Below are 17,343 nucleotides of genomic sequence, written 5' to 3'. Positions count from 1 at the left end.
ACCTGCATGTTGTTATGATGCTCTCAGTGTTTAGAGCAAGTTTGATTATGAGTATTTATATTTATGTCTCTGTAGAGACTTAGTCTGCTGTAGTCAATAATAAGTTATGATCTCCATAATGGACTTTTATATTTCCTGTGTGTGTGTGTGTGTGTGTGTGTGTGTCTTAATGAAACTTTGTCAAATCTCAGGTGTCATTTAAATGTTTATTATTATTATTATTACTGTAATAAGGTGTCATTTAAATGTTTATTATTATTATTATTACTGTAATATTCCTCTGATATCCAGAGACACGCGCTGCATCGTAAGCAAGTTTTCCATGAACGTGCAGCTGATGAACTTTTGACCATGCATCCTGCAGACTGAGCTTCATGCAGACGTCACAGGTGCATCTCTGTCATGACTCACAGGAGATTTATTCTATAACTCCAGTTTTTCATGACTCATGTTTTTAAAGAACACCATTATGCTGGGGTCCTGGGTCCACCCATAAAAACTACATGAGTCATGTTTACTTTGTTTATTTGCTGCACCAAACCTACAACACATGATACATTCAAATTAATGTCAATAATTTACAATGATATGCAAGTTTACATTGATAGATAAATCAAAGACAGTTGACACTGTACCTACATTTACATCCATCTGTAACACTCATGGTGGGGCTGAATCCCAGCAACACCGTGGACAAGTCTGCAGTTCATCACATTCACAGCAGTGGGCTGTTTACCTGTAAGTGCACGTGCATGTCTTTGGACTGTTGCAGAGAACATGCAAGGTTCAAACCCTGTCAGTGCTAACCACTGCTCCACCGTGCCGCCCTGCTGCATGAAGATATATTTCTAAAGTTAGAGATGCTTTACGAATAAAAAACAAAACAAAAGAACTAAATATGCTGATTTTCTTTTTGATTGGGTGGTATTTCATTTTTTTTTTTTCACCGTGTTGCTCCTCAGGTCACAGTGTGACCCTCACCAGCAGATCTGTGTGTTTGTGTTGTCACAGTAAACTGAGCTTATGTGCTCAGTCTATTTAGTTTTTATTTGTAGCACCACAAACCAACAATAGATTTACCTGAATAAGGTTTTAAAAGAAAAAACTCCTGACCAGGATTTTATAAATTCTCATTTCATACATTCATAAATGTTTGTTTTGTTTTGTTCACTACTGTCCTGCATGTCTGTGAAGATAGATCCATCTAGTGGCCAAAGTCTGGTCTTGCATCATTCTATGAACACGTTTATTGCAGACACAGTTATTATTTATCTTTTGTGCTTGTGGCTGAGATCTAAAATATCTGTTTTCTTGTTTATATTTCTGTGTCTTCTTCCATCCATCATGACCAGTGTTCAAAGTCTGAGACTGTGGGCCTCAGTCGATCCCTGGATGTGATCCTGATGATGTTATTTCAACAACTGAGCCGAGATAGTTTCATATTGCTGTTTGTCGTAACTTCAGACTATACTAGATACATAAAAACTCACTTATAATATCTGAATCTGTGGGAAAAAGGGTAAATTTCCCCCAACAACTCTAAACTATCTCATCAAATTAGGCGTCTATGTGTCTCTTTTTAATAATTAATGTTAAATCTTCATTTCACTGAGTCTCCTTTGAAAACCTCTGCTTGAGAAATCTTATGAAGGGTTTTAATTATTAATTTCAATCTCATATTTATATCAATGACAAAAAAAATCTCAATTTCTGAAATTAAGTTTTTAAGTATTTTCACAGTTTGATTAAACATGAATAGTAGTTTACTTTGAAGCTGCTGACAGGTAATGAACACATGAAGTTTTAATGCTTTTGTTTTTTATTATCAGACACTTTTATTATTTGGGAGCGTTTTGGAAAAGCTGCTTTACATCGTGCTACTGCAGTTTATAAAAACTATCATGGTGAGTAACTTTTATCAAGCGTTGCTTTTACCCTCTTTAAAGTAACATCTGGGCCTGAAAGCATCAGAGCAGGTTTGTGTCTGACAAAAGTTCCTTTCACTTCACTTCAACTTGTGTGGTGGCTGGTGTTTCAGAGAATCACAGGTACAGTCTTGTAGTTCAGTGAAACTCCCGTTTGGACCGTCTCCGGGCTCCTGTCCGGTTCACCCTCTTTTCTACAGAGCTGTGGCATTTCCTGCAGAAGTGCAGCCTGATGTGGCTGCTGAACTTCTTGTCTCTGACGCCGTAGATGAGCGGACTGAGCAGACGTGGAAGCATACTGGTTAACAGGAAGCTGCCCAAGAGGATCTTGGTTCTGTCACGGGGAGAAATGGCGACTAAAATGATGTTGATGAAGGGAGAGATGTAAGACAGCATGCAGATGAGGAGCTGGACTCCGTGCAGCAGGATGGTGTTGCGGGCGTTTCTGGCCGAGACCTGGTTAGAACCAGAAGCTGCCCGGGCGGCACAGAAGATCTTCAGGTAGGTGATGATCAGAGTCAGGAAGACAAAGGAAAACAGAAGCACCTGAGGGGAACACGTGAAGACAGAGTAAACAGCAAACAACATGGAACAGAAATGGCTGATATGACAAAGAAAATCCATGAACCAACAATGTTTCACCTGGACTACCACACTGTGTGTCTTGTGGTACGGTGTGCTGAACACGTAGGACGGGTAACAGATGATGGTCCCTGAGAAGAAAGAAGGAGGCTGGGTGGCGAGGAGGATGAAGAGATCTGTGAAGAAGGGGGTGACGGAGACGCCCCAGATCAGAGCGATGAGAGCGTAGGCTCGCTGCACAGTGCAGATCTGTGCGTGATGAAGAGGTCGGCAAACTGCAATGTAACGCTCCACTGCCATGGCGGCCAAGTTCAGAGGGCTGATCCTGGAGAAACACAAACATCTTCCATGGAGTCCGGCAGGTTGAACCACCATGTTCCTAACAAACTGAACACGGGCTCCTCTGGCTACGAGTGGTGAACTCATGCATGTAACCGGGCTCAGCATAGAGGCTCTATGAACATAATGGTGAAATAAAAGACGAAGTTGATGCTACACTGACTTGTAATCAGGTGAATGATGTCTCTGTCATTTCTGTTTCTTTGTAACTTTAGTACCTCTCGTGGTTTTGAGCGTTTCCTGTTTTATTTTGTAGTTCTCGTGTCTGTAACTTGACTTCCTGCAGCTGTTTTGATTCCCTGATCAGATTCACCTGTGTCTGGTTTTTCACCAACTGTTCCACTGATCCTGGTGAAACTGGATCAGAAACCGGAGGAAGCTAAGAAGAGAAAAGGAGAGAGTGAGCGAGCAAGAAGCCGCCGGACAAGAGTAAATGTGGGACTGACTTTTAGTGGTTGGTGAGAGCTTGGTGAAATAAAAGGCTGAAAGACAGACGCCGAGCTGGGCTGACTGCTGCTGGACTAGGCAGTGAGATCAGCTGCTGCTGCTGGAGACCTTGGAAACACCTGTGTGAAACAGGTGCGTTGTGTTTGTGTCACTTCCTCTAACTGTTTCATGACTGTTGAGTCTGTCGTCGTACTTGAACCTGACTTTTCTCGTCCTGATGTCGATGATTGAAGAGTTCCTCAACACACAGACGTCCCAGGTGTGACCACGTCACTGTAAGTGTTTGTTTCTGGTTGTTGGTCACACTGTAAACTGGCAGCAGCTGATAAATAAATGTACAGATCACAGTACTGAAACTTTCACAGTAACTCTGTATTTACTGTAGTTTTGGACTGAGTACACAGTGTACTACTGTGAACTGGTTAACAGTAATTTACTGGGCACAAACAGAACTGTGGATTTCAACGTTGATGTTTTCATGCTGCTTATTTAAGTTGTGGTGGAGACATGAAACTTTATTTTTTTCTATCTGAACTCAAAGTAATTTATTTTTATGACCTCTTGCCTTTTTATTTTTCTCGAATATTTCCTTCTTGCTAAACATGTTATGTGCTGATGATCTAACTCCAGTTTGTGCCTCATCACATTCAAGTTACAGCACTAAATAATTCTACAGTTTTTAAGGGTTTTAAGAGAGTATGATAAACAGCATCACAAATACAATGAGCCATAAAGCAGATTTATTCTATATAACAATTAAATAGTGATTATTTTTCAAATAGAAAACTAATTTCAGTTATTTCATTGGTATATATGCATCCCTAATTAAGAGTTTAGTTTTCCAGCTCAAACTGAGGTTTAACTTAATAAATATCTGATTAATAACTGATCTAGATTTAACCACCTCATTCACTAAAGTGTTTATTTATCTAATCATAGTCTATAATGTATGACGTCTGTATTTCTATGTGTGACACAACACACACAGTTCTGCTTATTCGATTTATTTTAAATGTCTATAATTCAGGTTTGAGACACGTGCACACTAAAACATGCGCCGTATGCACAAACACACACACCTACTTGTTGGTGGTGGTGAGGATGAGCAGCATGATGCAGCAGGCGGCGACTCTCAGAGGAACGGTGTAGGTGACGATCTGCAGCGCCACAGAGACCGTCAGCAGGATCATGTCGTTGATCACCAGATGGATGTACAGCACGTACCTGCAGGACACGAGTGCATCTGTCAGGACGATGCTTTATGTCATGGTTTATGTTACAGTCAATGCATAACAATAAGAACAGAACAACCGATAAACAGTGAAACAATAACTAAAGGAAGTTGGAAGATGACTTCCTGCGAGTAGTTTCCTCATCTTTAGCAGGTTCTGTGTTTTCATCTTTGGGTGCTTTAACTGCAAACTCGTGTTTGTCATATTTATTTACCTTCACATCTTAAAAAATAACTTTAAAAATAACAATTTCATTTAGTTTTCTTCATCAAAATGAATGAAATGCTGATGCAGCCTCCTGTGACGCTTCGGCGACACAGAGCTTGAGAAGCAGTGAGTTAGAGAAAGGAGAGTCCAGCAGACAAAGGTCAGGAGGGCAAATGAGCAAAATGAGAGCTTTCCACGTTCACTGTGTGAAATTCTTTAAGTTAGTCACAATCACGACATAGGGAAACACACACTCGTTCCCTCCGTCACCTGGGGTCTCGCTGGAAGACCTGGTTCTTAAAGTAGATGTAGACAAAAGCTCCGTTGACGACGTTGATGAAGCAGCCGAGAGAAAAAGAGATGAAGTTCTTTGTGAACGCGTCACGCAGGCTGTCCTGACGGGTGGAGGAGTTCATGTCTCATCACCTCGTCAAACTCTGTCCGGTCAGGCAGAGACACAATCCATCAAATCTCAATATAAACCCCAGTGTGTTCAGTTTCACAAATGAATCATATAATGGTGAAAGATACAAGATTAAAATACAAGTTTTAAAGAGCCTGTGTGATGATCTAAACATTTCTAATTAAGAGGAAGAACCTAAACTGAAATTAAAACTAAAGTTGTGATTAATTAAAACACTAAGACACAGTATTATAAGCATTCCCTCCAGTTGTCTCAGATTTATCAAGAACAAAAATAAAATCTTATTTTCACATGTGAATTCATCCTAACGTGATAAATAAGAGCTGATCAAATAAAAGAAAAGAATCAGGCTGCAGATCTTAAGTGGACTAAATATTTATCGTATGTTTTCCTGTCAGGAGGAAGAACAGCTTCACAAGAAAATCCAGATTTCAAAGGCAGAAAATTAAAAATCTAACAGCGTCTGTTTCTGTTTTTAAAATGTGGTGAAATATTCATGAGGGTATAAAATTATTCTCCTGGTACTTTAATGCTGCCTGACATTTGAACAATGACTTAAATGGAAAGATGAATGAAACTTACTGGTCTGTGCAGAGATCCAGGTCTGACTAAAAGTCTGTACGTAATGAGAGGAGCAGGAGGAGATGCAGTTTATATAGATCGGAGCTCATCGTGGAGAGGTGACGAGCTGCTGTAGATTTAAATGTGTTACTTCTATTATGAGCTGGTAAACAGACACTTTTATTATTTTGGAGCATTTCACAGAAGCTGCTTTACATCGTGCCACTGCAGTTTATAATTACTGTCATGGTTAGAAACTCTTTGTGTCAAATGTAGCATTCAAAGTAACATCTGGGCCTGAAAGCCCAATCACATAATGTCTTCACACCAAAGTCGACTTGTGTGGTGGCTGGTGTTTCAGAGAATCACAGGTACAGTCTTGTAGTTCAGTCAAACTCCCGTTTGGACCGTCTCCGGGGTCCTGTCCGGTTCACCCTCTTTTCTACAGAGCTGTGGCATTTCCTGCAGAAGTGCAGCCTGATGTGGCTGCTGAACTTCTTGTCTCTGACGCCGTAGATGAGCGGACTGAGCAGACGTGGAAGCACACCGGTTAACAGGAAGCTGCCGAAGAGGATCTTGGTTGTGTTACGGGGAGAAATGGCGACTAAGATGATGTTGATGAAGGGAGAGATGTAAGACAGCATGCAGATGAGGAGCTGGACTCCGTGCAGCAGGATGGTGTTGCGGGCGTTTCTGGCCGAGGCCTGGTTAGAACCAGAAGCTGCCCGGGCGGCACAGAAGATCTTCAGGTAGGTGATGATCAGAGTCAGGAAGACAAAGGAAAACCGAAGCACCTGAGGGGAACACGTGAAGACAGAGTAAACAGCAACAACATGGAACAGAAATGGGTGATATGAGAAAGAAAATCCATGAACCAACAATGTTTCACCTGGACTACCACACTGTGTGTCTTGTGGTACGGTGTGTTGAACACGTAGGACGGGTAACAGATGATGGGCCTTGAGAAGAAAGAAGGAGGCTGGGTGGCGAGGAGGATGAAGAGATCTGTGAAGAAGGGGGTGACGGAGACGCCCCAGATCAGAGCGATGAGAGCGTATGCTCGCTGCACAGTGCAGATCTGTGCGTGATGAAGAGGTCGGCAAACTGCAATGTAACGCTCCACTGCCATGGCGGCCAAGTTCAGAGGGCTGATCCTGGAGAAACACAAACATCTTCCATGGAGTCCGGCATGTTGAACCAGCATGTTCCTAACAAACTGAACACGGGCTCCTCTGGCTACGAGTGGTGAACTCATGCATGTAACCGGGCTCAGCATAGAGGCTCTATGAACATAATGGTGAAATAAAAGACGAATATCTGTTACCACAAACGCACTTACTTGCTGGTAGGGATGAGGATGAACATGAGGATGCAGCATGGAGTGAATCTCAGGGCGGTGGTGTACATTATGATCTGCAGCAGCACAGAGAGAGTCAGCAGAATCATGTCGTTGATCACCAGATGGATGTACAGCACGTACCTGCAGGACACGAGAGGGAAAACTCAAACAGTGAAGCTGCAGGAGGTTTGTGTCCAACATGCAATTTGGAAATTTGATATTAGGGACACGAGAGTTAGAGAAAGGACAGGAGGGGAGATGAGCAGGATGAGAGAAATCAGTCACAATCACAGCATGTCGCCGAGCTCCGGCCTGTTCAGCAGGTCTAAATATCAAGTTTACTACGAGCACTTTCACACCTGGGGTCTCGCTGGAAGACCTGGTTCTTAAAGTAGATGTAGACAAAAGCTCCGTTCACGACGTTGATGAAGCAGCCGAGAGAAAAAGAGATGAAGTTCTTTGTGTAGGCGTCATGCAGGCTGTCCTGATGTGTGGAGGAGTTCATGTATCACCTCGTCCTGCTCGATGCAGAGAAACCACAACTCAGAGACAGAGACACAGTCCACACATCAAACACGTCAGTCAGACCTCTCAGTTTAGTTCTAGAAATGAATCGTATAATAGTAAGACTAAACAATAACTTGACATGTTTTCATGACAATCTTAACATTTCTAATTAGGAGGAAAGATGAAAACTAAGATGACTGGCAGGAACATCGTCACATAAAACATAAAGGAATATAAATATTCCTTCAAGTTGTCTGATTCATCAAGACCAAAAATAAAGTGAGTTCATGTTTTTTAATAAGTGGCACAATCAAGGCTGATCAATTAAAAAACAATCCAATCCATATTAAAGTTTGTCAGGAGGAAGTTTGTTATTTCTTTTTACACAGAAAAAAACTTTCAAATAGAAAAATTCAGAAACTTAAACTTACTTCAGCACTGCACGGTCTGTGGCAGGTCTGACTAAAAGTCTGTGAGCAGTGAGAGCAGGACGAGATGCAGTTATATAGATTTGACTGCTAAGGATGAGTGAGCTCATCGTGGAGAGGTGGGGAGCTGCTGCAGAGACGGAGCAGTGTAGATCATAATTTCAATGTTTTCTAATAAGATTTAAATGTATTAGGTGAATTTGAAATCAATCAATCAAATCAAACATAAGCAGTCTGCTCAGTGCTGTCATGAATCATGGACATAAAACCTAAAGAGTCTGATGTGGTTTGTGTTCACAGAGTTTCAGTGATTAGAGATTATTTTCCACCAGTTCAATGTGACATCATGCCACTGAAAAATAATAAATGTTCAAACTTAGTTTGACCTGTTTGACACCTGGTCGTCCTGCTTAATGCGCCTTGTTTGCCTTGAAGCTCCTCACAGACTAAAATGACATTAGTTTGTACTTTAGTTTGGCTGCATGCGGCGTGATATGAAGTTTAAACTCCTGAATTTGAACATTCTCATTAAAATCTGAAGGGATGCATTAAACTCACTGTCAGTGCACGTTGAAACGTTTAATTGATCTTATTTATCCAGTCGTGCATGTGTTCAGTTTCAGCTCAGTCTTCACTTCGCTGTCGCTCTTGTTGTTTCTGTTACAAACAGGCTCAGTCGTGACTTTCAGTGTTTCAGAGAATATTTTGTTCAAACACATCAGTGACGTCAGTTCTCTGTGACGTTGAAGTGTTGTGATGTAGTGTCTGTGTCTGTATCTGGTGACTGAGGCAGACGATATTATTGGACGATATCAGTCTCAGCTTGAATAAAGTGAGAACAGTTTATTTTCTGATATATAATCCAGAATAAAAAGATTGTGGTAATGTGTTGGTAAAGTTTGTTCAGCAGAGGGAAAGAAGAAGCTCTCAGTCATTTTTCCAGTAAAAGTTTATTTTTAATATTTAAAATTAATAGTTTTTGGTTTATTAAATAACATTCGAGGACATCAGCTTGGGTTCTGCACGTCGAGGGGCATTTTTCATTTTTTGTGACATTTTATAGAGAAAACAACAAATTTATTGTTTATTGAGAAAATTGATTTCAGCAATAATAAAAACTGAATACTGCACAGTGAGCTGTAAATATGTCTATGAAAGAAGTTCAGTAGTCCATGACCGCTCTAGTAGTTATGATGATTAAGAGAGGTGCTATAAGTCATGTATCTGTTTGATATGTGCATTATCTCTGCTGCTAGTTTCAAGATGAATTTATTTAACCTATTGACTTCTGTGTGTGTAGAACTTCAGACTGGACCCAAGCAAGCGTGGCATACCTTTTATATATGAAGGCTAAGCATGCAACATTACAGTTGCATGACAGTATTAGACACACATTCATTCATCCAGCTGTGTCTGATCATTCAGTTGGTCATGGCTGTGAACCACACTGACACGTCACCTACAGGTTGAACTTCAGTAACATCGGTCTGACCCTGACGATAGTTTGGCTCCGACAGGCCAGGTACCGAGTCCAGTACTTCCTGAACTGCTCGTCCCGAAAACCGTAGATCACGGGGCTCAAGAAACGAGGGATGATGTAGACGACCAGGAAGAAGATGTAACGAATCTCCAGACTGAAGCGAGGGAAGAGCGAGATGAGAGCGGCCTGAAGGGAGGGAACCACAAAGGCAAGCATGCACAGCAGCAGCTGGAACAGAAGGAGGGAGTTAGTTATGATGGACACATGCGATATTTACAACAAAGCATCAATTCAAGCGAGTCTCAGGTCACGAAGGTCTTTCAGATTGACATTTGACCTGCTGGTGGACTCCAGGTTGATGTCTCTATGAGTTGATTGGCATTAGCTCACCTAGACAGGAAGAAAACACCCACCTGTGCACCATGAAGCAGCACAGTGTTCCTCGCTTTCTTCACCGAGGCCAGGCCCATGGAGGCGGCTCGCGCCGTCAGCATGATCTTGCAGTAGGTGTAGAGCAGCGTCAGAGCCACGAAGGACAGGTACACCCCGTCAAACACACAGTTCTTGTAGTAGATGGATCGGTGTCGAAAGAGAAGCGGGTGATCACAGAAAATGCTGGTGTGGAAGAAACTCAGAGGCTCGTTGACGATGGTGATGAGGAAGTCGGAGACGGGCGGCGTGGCGGTGAGGACGAGGATGATGCAGATGAGGAGGACGGTGCGAGGGACCGTGCACATCTGGCTGTAGTGCAGAGGGAAGCAGATGGAGATGTAGCGCTCCAGGGCCATGCCAGCCAGGAGGAGAGGGGTGGAGCGGGTGGTGAGGACTGCTGTCATGATCTGAGGGAAACACAGTGATGGTGTTAAAAAGGCAGAAACACATTTTATTATTACTGGAAGTGAGCTCAGGATTCAAAGCTAAGATGTGTTCATAAAATCAGACAATGTGTCCACACAGCACAGTCCACAATAAGTGAAATATTCCCCACGTCTTCCTCTCTTGTCATGATGTCCTTCCACAGATTAAACATTTCACATGGTCCTTGAAATCCTTGAAAGTTGGTGGATATTGGTGAAAAAAGCAAGGCCATGGAAGTTTTTAGAAAAAGACAGTTTTAAAGTTTTAGTAAATGTTCTGCTACTTCTCTTCCTGAACATTCTCAGTGTTGTAACAGTATCTGCCTCTCAAGCTGTGCCAGGCTGGATCCTTGAATTTGAGAGGCCAGGTGTCTGAACCCTAATTTAGTCTACAGACTCTAGACCCTGAAATGACTCATAATGGACTCATATTCATACATTTTACAATGACTGGCAGACACATGAAACCGGTTTAACCGAACCCAGCTGGCAGAGAGTTGATTTAGTAACGAGTTACCAGGAAGCAGCAGACGGAGGCGTGGATCTTCCTGAAGATGTAGCTGACCACGTACAGAGCCGTGATGAGGCTGAGCTGCAGAGCGTCGTTGATCACCATGGAGATGAACATGATGTACCGAGGGTTCTCATAGAAGATACTAGGGTCAAAGATGGACAAGAGCTGAGAGGGATTGTGTTAATGTGAGTGTGATGATTCTGAAACATGCAGAGGAAGTACTGCTCCTCTATCTACCTGTGCCGGAGGAAGGTGTGCACCATGCTGCCGTTAATGATGCTGAGGGCCAGCCACACCAGCATGGCCACTATGTTCTTGGTGAGAGCATTAGAGAAGCTGTCTTTAGACACTCCCACAGCGCCCCCTGTCAGCGCAGAGCTGGTATTACTTGTCAGCAGTTCCAGAGGGCTGCTGGTGGTGGAGTTAAGCATCACCAACATCTTCAGTTCACAATCTGAAGGAACACAGACATGAAATCTGATGCAAACTTTTGTTTTACCTATAAATACCAAATTACAGGATGTTATACTACAAGAACATGCATATGAAATGTGTTTATAATCACAAATATCCAGGGTAGGAGACACAAAGACATGCAACATGAGAAACAGATGAGTCTATGAAATGCATTTAAATTTAAACCACAGTGACATACTTTATAATAAAGATATAGACATCCTAACCTGTCCACACTCACACCCACAGCTGTGTCAGGAGTTCATGGCTCAACATTCTTTTAAAGTGAAGCTTTGAAATCTGCAGGAACATTTGAAGTACAGAGAATATTTTAATTTGTAGGCTGATCTCAAACAAAACACGCAGAGAATCTGGATTTTCCACATTTGGACTTATTTTGACAGTAAAATGTGTTGAACTAATTAACTACAACAAATCTAAAAACCTTGTTGCGATGTGAGAGTCAATATGTAAATTACTAGAAATGTTCTAATTCAGCTCCTGTTGCACAAGGTTTCCAGTACATGCAAATGAATAACAAACATTAAGACTTCATTCAGCAGCTCAAAACTCTCATGACTTCACATTTACCTTGTTTCACTGCTCTGGCATCATTTAGATTCTACACTTTAGAAAAGAAACACATTGCATTTTAACAGTAATGTGAATATCAGCTGTTTCCTAAAGCTGGAAACTGACAGAGCCTCCTCACCTGGTCAGTCACTGACAGTGTCAGTGAGCTCCTCTAGCAGCCTGTAGTCTGATATATAAGGATTTCTGTGTGTGTGTGTGTGTGTGTGTGTGTGTGTGTATTGATCAGGTCGTCATAGGAACAGGGTAAAGGTCATGATGTCACAGGAGCTCAGGCAGGCAGCAGACGTGTTGATATTTATGAAGTGTTTATTTTTTAACCAACATGCCATCCATCTTTATTATGAAGTGTTTATTTTTTAACCAACATGCCATCCATCTTTAAACTTTAGTTAATTAGTGACGAGTGCCCACGACATGACTCAACTATGGTTGTTCTGCGTGTTTCTTTGTCAGCGGTGAGAGGACCCCAACAAATTATATATCAAAATGTGTGTCTTGATCCCGTGCCACTACTTTTCTAAGAGAGAAAACATTTCGTATTGGAATGAATGGAAAACCCTGAAAAAATATAAATTTCAACAGACATTTTCAACAATGAACTGCTCTGGCATGCTTTCACAGAGAGACTTCATTTAAACTTTAAAATGTAGGTACTCTTGCCTTCTCTTCGGGGATTCACTTCACTCATTGACAGCTTTTACCGTTTTTAAACTATCAAGGCTTAAAGTTGAGCAGGTTTTTACTCAGATTTCTGGGTTTATAATGGGTGTGTATGTGGCAGAATGTTTGAGCTACAGTGGATGACATCATCAGCTAGAGTGAGGAGCAGAGAGAAAAATCAGTGAAAAAATAAAACGTATTCGACTACCGTGGCCTCAAATGCCCCACTACAGACATGATTTATACATAGAAACGTAGGAAAATTTGTCTTCTCACTCACATTCTCTGCTAAAGCTGTCAGACCTTATAGTTTTGGGTAAACACACAAGATGCGCCACCAACACCCACCACAGCCTCATAGACTGCCATGTTAAAAAGGCGGGAACATTTGTGAGGAAAGCAGAGTAACGTTTCTTTGAATCGCTCTAAAGGTCACATTTCTTCACTTTATCAACACAAAATAACTATGTAGACGTTCAGGAAGGGCTCAGGATGCTCCCAGTGATTTCGTTCAATGATTGGAAATACGGTTTGCCAGAAATCCTTCCTGTTCGAGGGGTGTCTCAGCATTTCTCTCTCCTCTGTCAGCATTTCCAACTGACATCTAACAGGTGCAGTAACTGCTCTGCTGATTAGGGCCGGCAGTTGGCTGGTGCTTGGCAACCTCGCCGGCCTGAAGGGGGAGAGGGGGTGCAATTACATTAGCCACTAAAGGCAACTCACCAACGCGGAACGGAAAGCGGAACGGAAGCGGAACGGCACCGCCGGCGTCCACCGTACAAATGAATCCGTCTATCAATAGAGCCTCACAGGCGCGGAACACGCGGATCAGAAGCGTCCCAGAAGCGGCTCTCCGCGCAACGGCGCGAGCTTTCCGGACAGGTTTCTATTTTCTTCCTGCGGCAGCGGCTGAACCCGTAAAATTTCAACAGAGCACTGCGCCCAGACAGAGAACCGACAGAGATCAACATAATAAACTTTCCGCCCCCCTTTCAAATAACCAATACTCCAGTTCATGTAGCTTTTTCTCAACTACCAACGTTACGTCATGACTGCGGCACCGGTGTCAAAGATCGATCAAAGGGTCTCAACGAAGACTAATTGTTGACTGAACAACAACCAATATTTAAATGACACAACAGATGCTTTGTAATCTCCTCCCACGGCGGAGAACAAGTCAGCTGTTTGTTGTTGTTGTTTTCTTTACACTGGTGATCGAGGGTCTGGGTATTCCAGGATTCGCGCGTGAGCTCGTGAGCTCGCGTGAATACGGCCGGCGGCGCTCCGCGCCGGTTCCGCGGCTGATCCGCGTCTGGTGTGAGTTGACGCCGGGCAAAGTACCGTTCCGCTTCCGTTCCGCTTCCGTTCCGCGTTCGGTGTGAGTCCCGTGTAAGAATGAAATACATGCTAATTGCTAACATGCTAATGCTAACATGCTAATGCTTATTGCTAGCTGCTCCTGTGTCTAAATAAACATGTTAAAAATGACTATTTGAGGTGTGCTGTTTGAATACAGTCGCCCCTCGCTATATCGCGGTTCACTTTTCGCGGACTCGCTGTTTCGTGGATTTTTTTCAGTGTAATTTTGCATGCTTTATTTTTTTTACAGCGTACTGCACAGTATGAATGCGCATTGTGTTCTTCGTCCGAAATGGGCTAAGGGAGAACCGCACATGTGTTCTGCGTCCTGTTTAAGGGAGTACTGTACAGAATGCGTGTAAAACAGGACCAACTGCCGGCCCTAATCAGCAGAGCCTTACTGCACCTGTTAGAATGTCAGTTGGAAATGCTGACAGAGAGAGAGAGAAAATGCTGAGACCACCCCTCGAACAGGAAGGATTTCTGGACAAACCGTATTTCCAACATTGAACCGAAATCACTGGGAGCATCGCGCCCTTCCTGAACGTTCTACATAGTTATTTTGTGTTGATAAAGTGAAGAAATGTGACCTTTAGAGCGATTCAAGAAGAAACGTTATCTGCTTTCCTCCAGAAATGTTCCCGCCTTTTTAACATGGCAGTCTATTAGGCTGTGGATGGGTGTTGGTGGCGCATCTTGTGTGTTACACCAAAACTATAAGGTGACAGCTTTAGCAGACGAATGTGAGTGAGAAGACAAATTTTCCTACGTTTTATGTATAAATCATGTCTGTAGTGGGGCATTTGAGGCCACGGTAGTCGAATACTATTTTATATATATTATTTATATTTATTTTTTTTTTATTATTATTTATATATAATATTTTTTCACTGTTTTTCTCTCTGCTCCTCACTCTAGCTGATGATGTCATCCACCTAGCACAAACATTCTGCACATAACCACATTATAAACCCAGAATTTGAGTAAAAAACCTGCTCAACTTTGAGCCTTGATAGTTTAAAAACGGTAAAAGCTGTCGATGAGTGAGTGAATCCCTGAAGAGAAGGCAGAGTACCTACATTTTAAAGTTAAATGAAGTCTCTCGGTGAAAGTATGCCAGAGCAGGTTATTGTTGAAAATGTCTTAAAACTTTTAATTTTGGGGGGTTTTCCATTCATTCCAATACAAAAAATTTTCTCTCTTAGAAAAGTAATAGCACAGGATCAAGACACACATTTTGATATATAATTTGTTGGGGTCCTCTCACTGCTGACAAAGAAACACGCAGAACAACAAAAGTTGACTCGTGTCGTGGGCACTCGTCACTAATTAACTAAAGATTAAAGATGGACGGCATGTTGGTTAAAAAATAACACTTCATAGATATCAACACGTCTGCTGCCTGCCTGCTGACTCCTGTGACATCATGACCTTTACCCTGTTCCTATGACGACCTGATCAATACACACACACACACCCACACACACACAACACACACACACACACACCACACACCCACACACACACACACACACCACACCACAGACAGTAATCCTTATATGAGACTACAGGCTGCTAGAGGAGCTCACTGACACTGTCAGTGACTGACCAGGTGAGGAGGCTCTGTCAGTTTCCAGCTTTAGGAAACAGCTGATATTCACGTCTGTTAAAATGCAATGTGTTTCTTTTCTAAAGTGTAGAATCTAATGATGCCAGAGCAGTGAAACAAGGTATAATGTATGTAAGTCATGAGAGTTTTGAGCTGCTGAATGAAGTCTATGTTTGTTATTCATTTAATGTTCTGTAAATCTTGTGCAACAGGAGCTGAATTAGAACATTTCTAATAATTTACATATCGACTCTTACATCGCTCCAAGGTTTTTTAGATTTGTTCAACACATTTTACTGTTTACTGTCAAAATGAGTCAAAATGTGGAAAATCCAGATTCTCTGTGTGTTTTGTTTGAGAGCAGCCTCCAGACTAAAATATTCTCTGTATTTCAAACGTTCCTGCAGATTTCAAAGCTTCACTTTAAAAGAATGTTGGGCCATGAACTCCTGACACAGCTGTGGGTGTGAGTGTGGACAGGTTAGGATGCCTATATCTTTATTATAAAGTATGTCACTGTGGTTTAAATTTAAATGCATTTCATAGACTCATCTCTGTTTCTCATGTTGCATGTTTTGTGTCTCCTGCCCTGGATATTTGTGATTATAAACACATTTCATCATGCCTGTTCTTGTAGTATAAAATCCTGTAATTTGGTATTTATAGGTAAAACAAAAGTTTGCATCAGATTTCATGTCTGTGTTCCTTCAGATTGTGAACTGAAGATGTTGGTGATGCTTAACTCCACCACCACCAGCAGCCCTCTGGAACTGCTGACAAGTAATACCAGCTCTGCGCTGACAGGGGGCGCTGTGGGAGTGTCTAAAGACAGCTTCTCTAATGCTCCACCAAGAACATAGTGGCCACTGCTGGTGTGGCTGGCCCTCAGCATCATTAACGGCAGCATGGTGCACACCTTCCTCCGGCACAGGTAGATGAGGAACAGTATACTTCCTCAGCATGTTTAGAATCATCACACTACATTAACACAATCCCTCCAGCTCGTGTCCATCTTTGACCCTAGTATCTTCTATGAGAACCCTCGGTACATCATGTTCATCTCCATGGTGATCAACGACGCTCTGCAGCTAGCCTCATCACGGCTCTGTACGTGGTCGCTACATCTTCAGGAAGATCCACGCTCCGTCTGCTGCTTCCTGGTACTCGTTACTAAATCAACTCTCTGCCAGCTGGGTTCGGTTAAACCGGTTTCATGTGTTCTGCCAGTCATTGTAAAATGTATGAATATGAGTCCATTATGAGTCATTTCAGGGTCTAGAGTCTGTAGACTAAATTAAGGTTCAGACACCTCCTTCAGCATCAAATTCAAGGATTTTGCACAAGCCTTCCAGGCCTCTCAAATTCAAGGATCCAGCCTGGCACAGCTTGAGATGCAGTACTGTTACCACACTGAGATGTTCAGGAAGAGAAGTAGCAGAAATTTACTAAAATTTAAAACTGTCTTTTTTTTAAAAAACTTCCAGGCCTTGCTTTTTTTCCACCAATATCCACCAACTTTCAAGGATTTCAAGGACTTTGTGAAATGTTTAATCTGTGGAAGGACATCATGACAAGAGAGGAAGAAGTGGGGAATATTTCACTTATTGGGGACTGTGCTGTGTGGACACATTGTAGATTTTATGAACACATCTTAGTTTGAACCTGAGCTCACTTCCAGTAATGATAAAATGTGTTTCTGCCTTTTTAACACCATCATATGTGTTTCCCTCAGATCCTGACAGCAGTCCTCACCACCGCTCCACCTTCCTCCGTGGTGATGGCCCTGGAGCGCTACATCTCCATCTGCTTCCTCTGCACTACAG

At 42.3% G+C, this 17,343-nt stretch overlaps 3 protein-coding genes across 3 annotated transcripts; all 3 read right to left on the bottom strand.

Annotated features, from left to right (window-relative positions):
- Nucleotides 1-1,858: 1,858 nt before the first annotated feature.
- On the bottom strand, nucleotides 1,859-5,148 carry LOC104937840 (odorant receptor 131-2). Its single transcript, XM_027279484.1, has 4 exons — nucleotides 5,003-5,148; nucleotides 4,377-4,517; nucleotides 2,568-2,832; nucleotides 1,859-2,471 (listed from the first exon to the last, which is right to left on the bottom strand). The coding sequence occupies exons 1-4, from the start codon at nucleotides 5,146-5,148 to the stop codon at nucleotides 2,064-2,066; spliced, it is 960 nt and encodes a 319-aa protein (XP_027135285.1). The 3' UTR covers nucleotides 1,859-2,063.
- Nucleotides 5,149-6,072: 924 nt separating this feature from the next.
- Nucleotides 6,073-7,561, bottom strand: LOC109138151 (odorant receptor 131-2-like). The gene is made up of 4 exons (XM_027279483.1): nucleotides 7,416-7,561; nucleotides 7,057-7,197; nucleotides 6,607-6,871; nucleotides 6,073-6,511 (listed from the first exon to the last, which is right to left on the bottom strand). The coding sequence occupies exons 1-4, from the start codon at nucleotides 7,559-7,561 to the stop codon at nucleotides 6,104-6,106; spliced, it is 960 nt and encodes a 319-aa protein (XP_027135284.1). The 3' UTR covers nucleotides 6,073-6,103.
- A 1,889-nt stretch (nucleotides 7,562-9,450) lies between these two features.
- LOC104937838 (odorant receptor 131-2-like) lies at nucleotides 9,451-11,159 on the bottom strand. Its single transcript, XM_027279482.1, has 4 exons — nucleotides 11,080-11,159; nucleotides 10,846-10,984; nucleotides 9,885-10,310; nucleotides 9,451-9,699 (listed from the first exon to the last, which is right to left on the bottom strand). Exons 1-4 carry the CDS (start codon nucleotides 11,142-11,144, stop codon nucleotides 9,451-9,453), a joined length of 879 nt encoding a protein of 292 aa, XP_027135283.1. The 5' UTR covers nucleotides 11,145-11,159.
- Between the last annotated feature and the right edge of the window lie 6,184 nt (nucleotides 11,160-17,343).

The sequence above is a fragment of the Larimichthys crocea genome, chromosome VI (assembly GCF_000972845.2).
Source record: "Larimichthys crocea isolate SSNF chromosome VI, L_crocea_2.0, whole genome shotgun sequence".
NCBI classification, from domain to species: Eukaryota; Metazoa; Chordata; class Actinopteri; family Sciaenidae; genus Larimichthys; species Larimichthys crocea.
This window is presented reverse-complemented; position numbering and strand designations above follow the sequence as displayed.

Coding starts and splice junctions, on each gene's coding strand:
- LOC104937840 (XM_027279484.1), bottom strand. CDS start 5,148: ATGAACTCCTCCACCCGTCAGGACAGCCTGCGTGACGCGTTCACAAAG. Junction 2,833..4,376: donor ATCCTCACCACCACCAACAA/GTAGGTGTGTGT, acceptor GTGTTTCTCCAG/GATCAGCCCTCTGAACTTGG. Junction 2,472..2,567: donor CACACAGTGTGGTAGTCCAG/GTGAAACATTGT, acceptor TGTTCCCCTCAG/GTGCTTCTGTTTTCCTTTGT.
- LOC109138151 (XM_027279483.1), bottom strand. CDS start 7,561: ATGAACTCCTCCACACATCAGGACAGCCTGCATGACGCCTACACAAAG. Junction 6,872..7,056: donor ATCCTCATCCCTACCAGCAA/GTAAGTGCGTTT, acceptor GTGTTTCTCCAG/GATCAGCCCTCTGAACTTGG. Junction 6,512..6,606: donor CACACAGTGTGGTAGTCCAG/GTGAAACATTGT, acceptor TGTTCCCCTCAG/GTGCTTCGGTTTTCCTTTGT.
- LOC104937838 (XM_027279482.1), bottom strand. CDS start 11,144: ATGCTGGTGTGGCTGGCCCTCAGCATCATTAACGGCAGCATGGTGCAC. Junction 10,985..11,079: donor CACACCTTCCTCCGGCACAG/GTAGATAGAGGA, acceptor CTTTGACCCTAG/TATCTTCTATGAGAACCCTC. Junction 10,311..10,845: donor CCTCCGTCTGCTGCTTCCTG/GTAACTCGTTAC, acceptor TGTTTCCCTCAG/ATCATGACAGCAGTCCTCAC.